The following is a 13217-nucleotide window of genomic DNA, read 5'->3' on the forward strand; positions in this document are numbered from 1 at the left end:
TGATGACTTTTACTCAGGCAGAGCGGACGCCTAAGCCTCAGCCACATGTTTAAGGCTAGCATGAGGCGGAGCTTAAATCGACAAAAACACAATTTTACCAAGTATTTTTGATCCAGTTTCTAAGGGAAACATGTGAATTCACTCCAATTAAGACAAATCTAACAAATAATTAAATTTTCAGGGAAACATATGAGCTTGTTAAGCCAATAATTGTTTTTTATAGATAAGAAAACAAAACATTTTTCCTGTTTTAGGTGAAAAAATCTGCAATTGGAACTATTATTCAAAGTTTATCAACTTAAAACAAGCTTGTTTATTTTATAAATATCTTAGTACACTTGAAATAAGTCAAAATGACTAAACTGGATAAGCTTATGTCAATAATTATTGAATTCTGGTTCAACTGGCAGATTTTATCCTTTCAAAAAAAGGAAAAAATTCTTATAAGCTTTTTTTTTTTTTTAAATCTATTGACTTAAAACAAACTTTTGAGTCATTTTTGTCTTATTTCAAGTGTAAGACAAAATGCTTGGTAGTATTTTGCGTTTCTTTCCTGTGTTGTAAAATGTTTTGTGTCTCATTTGGCTGCGGTCGGCCCGATCTGGGCTTCACAAAGTGAGCTTCTGTTTCCGAGGGGATTGGTGACCCAGCGCTGCTGTTTCTGTCTCAGGCTGCAGATCTACAGTTAGATGATTCTGGTTGTTTCTCTGAATGATTAGTTGACGCCACACACTCCCCACCCCTGTGCTTCCTCTCTCTGTAGTGGCCTTCCTGCAGCCCCTATTTGAATCTGAAGGCATTGTTTACCCTCAACAAGAAACTGAGACTCATGGTAAGACAGACTTTGATTTTGATCTTCTACCTTCTTCTTTTCTTTTGTTGTTTTTAATAGTCTCCACTGCTAACCCTGCAACACGGCTAATGTTTCTGTTTTTCCTGAAGGCAAATTTCAAACAGAATTTAAACGATTAGGATCTTTTAACAGACATTTAAACAGGAGCTTCACTCTTTTCATTGCTCAGATTAATGCATGGTGATATTGTTTATATTGTACGTTTTCAGTTCCATAACATCCATTGCCATGCTTTTTTTTTTAACGCAGATCCAGTGTTTGTTTTTATTTCATGATGTTCAACATAACTGCACAGATGACTGCTGATGACCTTTGACCTCATGCTGGCCATATCATCTGCTGATGTGTTGTTGAAACGTTCATCTTCGGTTCACTTTGCGGTCGGGACGAACACAAAAGTCGCGTTTTGCGTTTCTACTTTGCAGAACTGAAACAGCACCGATCAGACTGAGACCGGCAAAAACCGATTCCTGGTTTTCTGTATGATTATTTTAAGAAGGAAATGTGCTGCAGGTTTTCTAAACGGTGGAAAAGAGGATTATTATTTCTCTTCCCTTCATCTGATTTTCCTTAAACTGAAAAAAAGCATTTAAATGCCTGATGTATTTATAAATCACATACTTTTGATATATTTAATATTAACATTTTTAATTTGTTTTCCAATATTGTACTTGTATGTCAGTTGCTGTGTTTCCATTCAAATGTGTGCAAAACTTTGTCAATATTCCGTTACTGTAGATAGAACACAATTTCGCAATTGTGGTGTTTCCTTAAAATAAGGAATTAGAAATCCCACGTGAATATGTTTCTTCACGCGATTAGTTAAAAACGACTTCCTGTTGTTGTCTTCTTTGTCGTTTCCGCCTGTAGTAACATCCGGCTGTTGATCATGTGACTCGTGTGATGGGAAAAAAGCGTTTCTGTTGCTGTTTAGTGAAATAAACCAGTTTAAATACGACCGAAAAAGAAAAAAAAAAAACTCAGCACCAAAACTTTTTATCAAAAAAATTTGGCGAGTTCATTTTCAAAATGTCAAATTACACAGTTTATATGGCGGATGGAAACGCAGATTCTCATCAGAGACAATCACGGGAAAATTGGTTGATTCTGATTGTTGGGGGATAAATCGGTGCAACTTGATTGAAGTTTTCAAACTTTTTAGTTGAAAAAGGGTAAAAATAAACAACAAAGTAAAGACTTCTCTAAAATATCAATTTATATTCAAGCAAGAAAACCCCAGAATATTCTACAGGGACGGAATGTTTCTGTTTATCTCATTCAATGCCTTTTAAAAAAAAAAACAAAGGCTAATGAGAACAAAAGGATACATGTGTTAGGGAGGTTGATTGAAAATGTGCATACCTATAAAAAAATAGATAAAAAAAAAAGGCGGATCAGCTGTCAGAGAGCAGAAACGACACGGGACCGCCGCAGCGCCCCGTCCCATCAACCCCCCAGTTGCTCATAAATCCCAGTTGCTCACCAAAACAGAAAAAGCTGAGGCTGATCTTATAGACGGAAAAGATCAGTGAGTTCGCTCCACATCCCCCACCCCACTGTCAGCCGGCTAATCCCACCGCTCCTCTGTGTTCCCCCCGCCCCGGCAGCAGGCGCCCGGCACCCGCCCCCCACGCTATTAAAGGAATTCATCATGGAGCGATCAGACGTTTAATCAGCTCACCGTTAATATTTGATCCAGTTTCGCTTGTTGGAACTGAAGGAGCGACAACTTCACTGCAAAAGCACAAAAACTAACCGAGTATTTTCTACTGCAAATAGCGAAATAAGACACATTTAACTCATAAGAATCTTTTTAGCAATAAAAAGGAGTTTGTTTCAAGTAAATAATTCCTTAATATTGGTGAAAATGTTCCAGTTCCACTGGTAGAATGTTCCACTGTGCCGTTACCTAGCAACCACGGCCAAGCCCAGGCCGTTACCTAGCAACCAATTTCTAGTTCTACTGGCAGATTATTTCACTAAACATAAACAAAATATGTTCAAACTTTTTTAATTCTGCGCATGAAAATTAACCAAAACTACTAGTGTAACTAATAAACCATATTTAACTAATAAAAAGTAGCAAAACTAACAGAATTTAACCAACAAAAAATAATAATGAGTAAAAATGAACCATAAAGAAAAACCCAAAACTATTATAACCCTGGTCAGGAAGTAGACAAGGAATTTAAAGTAAAAATTAAATATTAATGAATGAAACAGACTTGATAATTTGATAAGTTTATAATTTTCTGCACCAGTTCCAGTAAATATCTATCAGAAGATATTATTCTTTAAAACTTCTATTCAGTTATTGTTGAAGAAACAACCGACTCTGGCATTTTCTCCCAACTTTTGCAGCTGCCATCTTGTGGACTAGCGTAGCATAGCCGCTAGTAGCATAGCCACTGCCGGCAAATTTGTGCTGCAGCTGATGTAAAACAAACAATTTCACATCAGTTCAAAAGGCTAAATAATAGATTGATAAGCATGAAAACAAAGGACATTATATCTATACTTTAAATATGTTTTAGTTAGTTTTATAAACGCACAATGTTCTAGTTAGTCATCGTTTGACCCATTAATTACAGTTAACAAAAATGTTTTCTCAATGTCACTTTTTGTTACTCTGTTAGCTTTAGTTAACTGGAATAACCTCAGTTCTGACCTATTTCCCATCATGCTTAGGGCACGATCTCACCCAGAAGACACTGAAAAGCTAGCAGAAAGCATTAGCATTAGCCTTTTAGCTGCAGAACCTTACGGTTCCCTCTGGCAGTCTGGAGCTTTAAAACAAATGTAGGTTTTAGGTAGAAAACACAGCTTGCATAAGCCTTTAAAAACTCTTATATAACCCAAAATGCTTTCTTTTTTTCATTTCAATTTCAGGAATTGAACATTTTATGTGACTGAATCCAAGTTTAACGTCTGAATGTTCAGGTTGTTAAACTGATTAGGGATCAGTTTTTTTTGTACATATTCCCAGCCCTGCGCTTACTTTTATTATTTTCCTTTTTCCGTCTGCTTTCCGTCCTCTAAGATACAGTGCTTCATTTAGTAAATGGACGGGCTGGCTGTTGTTGGGAAGAAAGAGGCGGCGACCTTGAAACGCCCTTGCCGAGTGACAGACTGAAGGTTTCTGCATGTGTGTGTCTGTCGCTGTGTTTTATGTCCAACTACCTGAAAAAAGCAGAGCCCAGGTTTAATGAGAGAGATGAAGGGAGGCGTGGAAATGATGGATTAACAGCGCGCGCACACACACACACACACACACACACACACACACACACACACACACACACACACACGATCGTGTTGAGTCCTGGCTGTATGACTTCGGGTCTTTGAAGATATTGATCTTAATTTTATTTTATTTTTTCCTGATGTTCTGCTCTCACGCTGGACTTTGGGGTTTTTTTTGGCAGCCATTTTCACATTGATCCGACTTTATAACATAAAATAAATATGTAATAATCAACGTGATTAAGGCAATGCAAGGCAACACATACACTGCAAAAACAAAATCTTATGAAGTATTTTTGGTCTTAGTTCGGCTGAAAAGAGATAAAAATTAACTTACAAGTAACTTTTTAGCAAAACATGGGAGTTTGTTTTGAGTAAATAATCCCTGCATATCAATGAAAACGTAAAGTACTTCTTATAACAAGACATTTTCCCTTGTTATAAGTGAAATAATCTGCCAGTGGAACCAGAACTTGGTTGCTAGGTTACAGGCTGGGCTTGGCTGGGGTTGCTAGGTAACGGCAGAGCGGACTACTCTACCAATGGAAGTATAACTTTTTCATAAATATTCAGGAGTTACTTAAAATAAGCCTGTACTTCTTGCTAAAACGTTAATTGTAAGTGAATTTTGTCTTATTTCAAGTGTACTAAGATATTTGCTCTTGATAAGATTTCGGGTTTTTGCAGTGTATACAGATTTGTAGAAAGAAACATGGTACTTTGTCACATTTTGACAAGAAATCAGGTTTTACAGTTAAATCAATGTGGCAGTAAGAATGAAATAAAATGCTTGGTAACGATTAGTCCAAAAAAACTTCCTAAAACAACTTTGTAAAACTAATCTTAATCCTTGTGAACATTATTATGATGATCTTAACTTGTAAATTAAGATTTAAATTAACTGAATTATTTTTTAATTTTTTTTTCTCTTTTTCTACCAAAAACTGGATGATAAAAGTTTTGAGTCTGGTGTTTTGGTCTCAACTGGCCATTTGCTGTTTACAGAGACTTTGTAATTAATTTTATTTATTGTTTCTGTTGTTTTTTAAATGTGTATATTTAAAATGTCTTCCAGTTCCAGTGTTAAATATTCATTACAATTTTAAGTTTATCTTTCAAAAATGGTCTCAAAATGACAATATTATCGTTTATCGCAATAACTTCTGGGACAATTCATTGTCTAGCTAAATTTGTCATGACAGGCTGGTGGTATTACCTGTGAATAAGTGGTAATTACATGGTAATTACACGTCTAGTAATCTGATATATTGAATTAATTGCACAGTTTGGGTCGTTTCGATGCGTTTCTGTGAACAAACGCTGCTTTTCCTCTGCGACACGCCTGTTTTCTTCACCCTCTCCTCTTCGTCCACGCTAATCACGCCCTTCTTCCATCCTTTTGTCCGCCGCCGTCGGCGACGCTCGCTCGGCAACCGTTTCCTGGGCCGATCGATGCTAAAGCCACCATCGGCAGCAACATCTTCTCCCTCTCCTCCGTTTCCTCCTCGCCGTCTAGCTCTGTTTTTGTAAGCCAATGCGTCAAATTGCAAAAAAAAAAAAAAAAAAACGAAGAAGGGATTGAACAGGGTGGGGTGAACAGAGAGGTTGGCGATGTTCTCATGAAGGGAGGGACGCCATTGGCTGAGCAGGCGGTCGGTCGGTCAGAGCTAACGGCGGCTAACAGGCGAGGAGAGCGATGAGGGCGGCCATGAATATGGATGAGGCTGTGATGAAAGAGAGAGGGCGACTGGAAGGACCCCCCGCCTCCGAAACGCTCCCAACAATACCGATTCTCACACTCACACAGAAACAAAGTGACCGCGTTAAGCTATTGTTGTTAGCCGCCATGTTTTCCCCCGATTGGCTCGTCTTGCGCCTTTGTGTCAAACTGAAATTATGCAGCAAGATTCTATTGTAACTGTTGGGTTTCAAATTAAAAAAATACTTTATTGATCCCAAAGGGAAATTAGATGTTGTTCCTTCTCATGAATTCAAAGAATTATGGCTGACGGTGTTAAATGCAGTTCAGTGCAGTGGGAGTCAAAGGAAACAAGCAAAAATACTCAGTTAAAATTTGACTTCAGACGTCCTGTCATCTCTAAAAATGACAATAAGAAAGGCCAAACAAATGTAGTCTTTTAAAACATGAAAAAGTAGAATAACTGAATCAGCGACGGTGAATGTGAGAAGCAGAAACATTTCCTGCTCGCTGTGTTTGTTTCTGAGTGACGAAGGCGCAGACAGCTGGTCAGAGCCTCACGGCTGGAGAGCTTTGCACTCGCTCGCTTGTGCCTCTGAGTGTGTGTGTGTGTGTGTGTGTGTGTGTGTGTGTGTGTGTGTGTGTGTGTGTGTGTGTGTGTGTGTGCTACCTTCCAACAAAAGACCAGGGGTGTGTTAGACAAAGCCTGCACACCCCCTTAACTCTCCCTGCTTCAGGGAGATGAATATTTTCCCCAGAGCTCCAGCCGCCATTCCAGAACCTCCTTTCATCAAACCGGATCAACATTTTAGTCCTTTTACCCCCAAAAACATGGTTTATTTTTTACATTTATCTGTTATTTATGTTTGTCTACCTAAATTCAGAGTTGGGTAGTAACTAGTTATATTGAGACAATTGCATTTACTTGAGTAATTTATTTGAAGAAATTTACTTTTAGGAGTATTTTTATTTTGAATAATTTTATTATGAAGTATTTTTACTCTTACTTGAGTAAAATTTCTGGATTTTCTACCAAATGAATGAAAAACAAACATGTTTTGACCTGAAATCCACCATAAAAAGACTCACACCTGCAGCTTATGTTAAGGTTTCTGAAGTTTTTTATTGATTTGGAAAAAAATTATTTTGCTTGATTTTGTTATTTTTTGTTACTTTTATGAATTATCATTTTGTTCCTTAAAATACCAACATTTCCACTTAACTTTATATTTTGCTCCATCTGATGGATCTCAATACTTCAGCAGACTTTTTTTTACCAAATACTTTTTACTCTTACTTTAGTAATTTCCTACTTTTTATTTTTACTTGTGTAAAAGTATGTTGAAGAAAGGCACCCCATAAAATGACATGCACTGCAAAAACATAAAACCTTACCAAGTAATTTTGGTTGAGTTTCTAGTACAAATATCTTAGTACACTTGAAATAAAACAAGTTAAACTGCTTAAAAATGAAAAAAGACTGACTGTGGACAAAACAAGAAAGGTCTGGAAGTATTTCAGATATTTAAAACAAAAAACTAGTAACTATCGACTGATAGGAAATGTTTAAGTATTGATGTTTTTCATCCGTATCGTTCTGCCCTCCTTCTATTTATGTTTTGTCAAATTGTAGAAATTAAATCTGAAAAGCTTCAAATTAAATTTGAAGTGTGCTTGTTTAGTCAGTTGGTATGAAACAGAATTAATACTGCAAAAACACAAAACCTTACCAAGTATATTAGTCTAGTTTCTAGTGTAAATGTCTTAGCACGTTCAAAATAAGACAAAACTAACTTATAAGTAACTTTACAACAAGACAGAGAGGCTTGTTTTAAGTCAGAAATGTCTTAATATCCATAAAAGTTCAGCTGGTGGAATATTCCGCTGTGTCGTTACCTTGCAACCTGAGCCACTCCCAGACCGTTACCTAGCAACCTGAGCCACGCCCAGACCGTTACCTAGCAACCCACTTCCAGTTCCACTGGCAGATTATTTCACTTATGGGGAAAATGTCTTGTTATACGTGAAACAATCTGCCAGAGAAACTAGAACTATTTTTTCATCTCTATTAAGGAATTAATTTACTTAACAGAAACTTTAATATCTTCCTGAAAAGTTGCTTGTAATTAAGTTTGCTCTTACTTCCAGATATTTTTCCAGTTCTGTGTTTCTACTATATTTTTAAATTCATTGAGATATACTTATTTATTATTATTTTATTCAGTTATTTGACTTACCTTTCTGTTTTTTCACATTTTGTTGTGCTGTCTTCATGTTCAACGACAAAAACAATAATTCTGATTCTGATATTTGTACTAGAAGCTCAATCTAAATTACTTGGCAAGGTTTTGTGTTTTTGCAGTGTGGTGAAATATTTTTGAAAAGGAAATTATCCTCATTTTTAAACGTCTCATGCTGGTTTGCGTGAACGAGGATGAAGTGGAGAGCCTGGCGCTGCGTGGCCTCTGCAGGCCTGAGGACACCAGATCCCGGGATTTGAGCGTTCAATCCCCCCCCCGATGTTGGCGAGCCTATTCTGGGCCTGCCGGGTCTGCTGGGGGCCTTAGCAACAGATTGGACTGTTTACACATCCAGTTACGTCGTGGTGGAGAAGGATTTATTATTTATTGTAAACAAACGCTGCAGCTCCAGAACCTCATTTTGAATGTGATTTTTTTATTTTTGTTTTCCACGGATTCTGCGTCTCGTTTGGTTTTGTCTGAACACACAGGGAGGCGGAGCGCCGTCTCTGTGGACTCGCTCTGAGATCAGGCTGGAAGCTCCTTCCATTCATAACCCGCCGGTGGCCATTTCTTCTTTTCTTTTTGTGTCTTCTCGTTAAAGGAAGTGTGGGGACTTCCTGCGTCTGTGTGAGAGACTCTCAGTGAAAACAAAGGCCCTCGATGCAGCAGCGTTGCCAGGTTGGGCTGGAAAAAACCAGCTTTGGGCGGGTTGTTGAAAACTGGGCTGCCTTTCACAACATTTGGAGGGTTTTTAGAAAAGCTTAGAGCGAAATTCTTTCAAAGCACAAAACTGTTAATAAAATGCCGTGTTACTGTAAATATTTAGCAGTAGGGGTGCAAAGATTGCTGTTTCCTGGCTGCTTGTCGATTACGATCTTTGAAAAGATTTTAAAAAATTTGAGGACAGTGGCTGATTTTTATTCCTCTGCTTCACATGTAAGTATCAGCTGATTACCAATCTCCCAAAACTAAGGAAATGGGCGCCGATAAATCAGTAGGGCTGTCAACATTAGCGTGTTAACACAGGGGTACTCACTTTTTAAGCACGTGAGTTACTTATAAAGTCAAAATGTTCTACAAAAATAAAATCTATCTGAACAAGTTTGCTACTACTGGTGTGCATGCATAGTGTGTGTTGAGTCCTGGGAGACGACATGACCTGTTTTCTGCTGCAAAAAATATGAAATTTAATTGGTTGGACTGCGACAGAAGGAGGGAGTTGCACAACTGTGTTCATATTTATATTTTAAGCTTACAAAATTAGACACGGCATTAATCAGATTAATTTTTTTTAATGGCTTGACCACCTTACTTATTAGTTAATTTGTTTAGAAATCTCTAGAATCTCTCAAACGTGACATCAGTGATTAGTTATTGGTTAATCAAGTGTCACTATGTGGTGGTGCTGTAAAACTGAAATCCCAGGGAAACTTCATGATATAAAAGGACAAAAAAACTCAAGTCTCACTTTGTTAAAGTCCCAGCGGGACCTAGTTCTGGTCAGAATGTAATAAAGGACAACCAAAACTGCTTTGGCTTGTCTGTATATATGACTATAATTGATGCTTTCACCATGAATTTCATTAGATTAAATGTTCCGGGCAGTTTTTTAGGACACTGTCCGTCAGATCTGGCAACCCTGACGGCTGTTGGGGGACCCACTGAACTGCAGATCCACACAAACACTCTGCTCTGTTGCACACCGGTGCTTTAATGGTGTAGCTTCCAGAGCAAATGAGTAATAAGTTTATTTTTATAACCGTGTCACAGTGCATGTATCTGAGGTTCGATTTGACCACAGGAAATCTGGCAGTTTGGAAAATCTAGTCACAAAGTCGAAGCAAAGTAGGACAGGGATGAAACGAGACCGTGACACCGACATGTGTTTCCAGGCAGGCGCCCCGGTTAGCTGTGTCGTGAACACTGTGCTGCGTCTTAAGGTGTTTTAAATTAAAGCTTGCGATGATGATCTAATGGTCGTTTTGACAAAGTCACTGTTTTCAGCTCTGTGGCATCTGTAAGCAACTTGTGGGTCTGAAAGTTTGATTTATTCTCTGGTGCTTGTTCAGCTTTGAGCCAATGTCTAACAAACAAAAAGCCGAAAACCAAAAGCAGCTGCAATAATTGGTACATATGAAGACATACAAAACAACAGTGGAAGCTATGATTTGTTTCTTTCAGCTCCTGGTCTCTCTCACTGCGAACTTCTTCTTTTAGTGTAACACATTCATTATCGTTTTCTTTAACAGTTTATTGTTTACTTTGTACATGAGTCATTAGGCGACTAATACATTAAAAAAACAAGTTGTTAAATGATGCCAAAGGCTGAATAACAGGACAACGAATAACTGAAATCACAGTAGCAAAACTGAGTTTTTGATAGACAAAGACAAACACGTGAAGTAGTTGACTTAGAAAACGTAAATACTGTTTCATCTTAACTTGAGGGTTTCTCCACTGGCACAAAAATAAAACTATTAGCAGTTACTATTTTAACTACGTTTCACCACAGTCCATCATATTTAAGCTAATCATGTCTGGCTTAGCTAACAGTGTTACCTTGTTTAAATTAGTTACTTGTTTAAATCATGACTTTATCTAGGGCATTGTACAAAGTCACTTTTTCGTTTAATAATAATCAGAAAAGGCAATATTTTAGCTATGTAATGTGCTTTTCCTCCATTTGCAGAGCTACTTCACAGAAAGCTAACTTCCTGCGTAGCCCATCGGAGCGTGACGTCACGCGCCCAAGCTCTCCCGGCTGGGGGCAAAAAACTGCTGGATGATGGTGACTAACATGGTTAAACTGTCAGCATAACGCGCTAATTGTTAAATGTACGCCTCAAGAGAAAGAGAGAAAGGGACGCAGTGTTTTGCAACTCTATGGCAACTAGATAACAAGGTCAGGAAAAAGTTTTAATTAAGAAAAAAATAGCTAGGGAGAGGGAAGTAGGCCGTCATTCTTACTTTACTTTGACTACCGCAGAGGTTCCCAAACTGTGGGGCGCGCCCCCTAGGCGGGAAGCCCTCTGGATGAAAAAAATAAAAAATACCTGAACGCTGTATGCGCTGGGTTTTTACCTTAGAGTGGCCAACTCTCTGTTATTCTTGTAGGGGCTTCCACACTTCCCATATCTGTGTCCTCTGTCACTTTTATCAGCAGTTAAAACTGTTTAATCCATTGTTAACATGTGGTAACCTGTTTTTCCGAGCCGCCTTTAAACGCAACATGAGCGCTACGACACTCTCACTGGGTTTACACCTGTGAAGGAGACCTGCTGCTGCTGTGCAGAGCTACGCAGGTGTGTTAGAATCATGGCAGCAAAACGCAAAGAACTTTTCAGTTTTTCCCCCAAACTAACCGACTGTTGAGTAAAGCTGCTGGATGCAGGTAATGCTAGCTAAAAGATGACTAGCTAATATCAATACAGCACCTTTAGCTTAACAAGTAGCCTGTAGGGTACCGATGTTGTCTATGTTCAGCTACATACATTCATTTGGTGCAGTCACTCACAGTGGCTCACAGTCACTACCCCCCACCCCTCACACGCGTCGTTGAACCAGTTAGCAATTTGTTAGCCATGGGAGGGGGGCAGAAAATGTAATAATAAAAAAGGCGACATAAACGCCACTGCTCTGACCTATGGGTAGAGCAGGCGTTTAAACTAGCTAATCGGCCACCGCTGAGTTAGCTTAGCTCATATCAGCGGCAGCTAATCTACCACAAATCACGTATTAATGATCGTGAAATAAGCATTAATCCTAAACACATAAAACTGTAAAGGACTGAATGTTCTGTTGTTTGTGTGGGAAATGTTTTGAGTGTTTGTTGACGAATGCTGAAACGCATAGTGGCGTTGCCGTCAGTTGCTATGGCGACGAGTCCGCGTGTAGCGTAGCCAACAGAGAGCTACGCTACCGTTTTTCAACGGTTCTTTTGCGTTATTTTCCCCTTTGCTGTGGCGAATTAATAATACCTGCATCTCCAGGCTTCGTATTAGTTACAGTAATCGCTCTACCGCGGCAGCGCAGCTACGGGGTGGCAAGTAAAAGAATCGTCTCTTCCTCCAGCGTTGCGCGCATGCGCGACATTTCCGGATGTAAACATTGACATGCAAGTCGTCCGGAAGCATTGCTAATCGATGCTAATATGTTTGCTCTAGATTACAAGCCTGCAGTTTGCAACTCCAAAGCCGTAAGTGAGTCTTTTCACTGTGCCTCTTAATAACATCGCCTTAAAGATCTTAATAATATAACAGCGTTTTAAAATGTAACGGTGATAAGGAAATGCTAGCCGTAGCAGTACTTTTTCCTGAAACATTTTTTTTGTACTCCTATTATGGGACTTTTTGACGTGACCTCCATTAAAAATGTAACAGTTATTCTCTTTCAATCAATCAAGTTTATTTGTATAGCACATTTCAGCAAAGTGCTTTACATAATTTTTTACTACTGAAAGTTTAGATATAATTATTATTTATAATTTTTTTATTTCAGTTGAATTATTATTTAAGAGCAAGATATTTGTTACTAAATAAGCTGTGTGAATGTAGCTGGGTTATAATCAGATTTTTAATGCTAGTTTAGTCTTGCAGTTATAGAATCCAGCTGGTTATTGTCAATCAATCAAGTTTATTTCAGCAGTTGAAGGTGGTTCAAAGTGCTTTATATTATAAAAACACAAAATTACAAACTTTTAAAGAAAACGTCTTACTGTCAACAGTTGCAAATGTTACATTTTGATGTGTGCCATCAACAAGATCATTGCCCATGTTGGTCAATGTTTCATTTATTATGGGTCAGACGGGTTTTTAGTCTTTATTTAAAGGAACTCGGTGCTTCAGCTGTTTACAGTTTTTTTTGGACGTTTGTTATAGAGCAGTGGTTCTTAACCTTTTTTGAAGTACCGAACCCCCCAGTTGCATATGCGCATTCACCGAACCCTTCTTCTTCCAACCCCCTCCCCGATACATACAATATTTTGCGGTATTCTGATTTAGTAATGTAATTATATTAGCTGTGTTACCACCACCACACCACTAAAGGCAGTACCAACCCCGAAAAGATGCGACTAAGGAGCAGATTTAGACTATAGAATTTGGTAAAAACGGTGAGCTTTGCTGAAGTAAATAAAGACACAAGTTCAAATCCATGCTGAGAGTGGAGCTCCTTCAATCAG

At 38.4% G+C, this 13217-nt stretch overlaps 1 protein-coding gene across 3 annotated transcripts in view; it reads left to right on the plus strand.

Annotated features, from left to right (window-relative positions):
- Positions 1-13217, plus strand: part of nova2 (NOVA alternative splicing regulator 2) — a 95457-nt gene that overhangs the window by 4487 nt on the left and 77753 nt on the right. Inside the window, exon 2 of one of the 3 annotated variants that reach the window (XM_008426572.2) lies at positions 764-832. The exons of 1 other annotated variant lie outside the window; for it this stretch is intronic. In XM_008426572.2, coding sequence (XP_008424794.1) covers positions 764-832 — 69 coding nt within the window. Of the gene's footprint in view, positions 1-763; positions 833-11938; positions 12238-13217 lie in introns of those variants that run through there. One more of the 3 variants, XM_008426574.2, reaches the window with a different exon arrangement.

Source organism: Poecilia reticulata, linkage group LG13 (genome assembly GCF_000633615.1).
Source record: "Poecilia reticulata strain Guanapo linkage group LG13, Guppy_female_1.0+MT, whole genome shotgun sequence".
NCBI classification, from domain to species: Eukaryota; Metazoa; Chordata; class Actinopteri; order Cyprinodontiformes; family Poeciliidae; genus Poecilia; species Poecilia reticulata.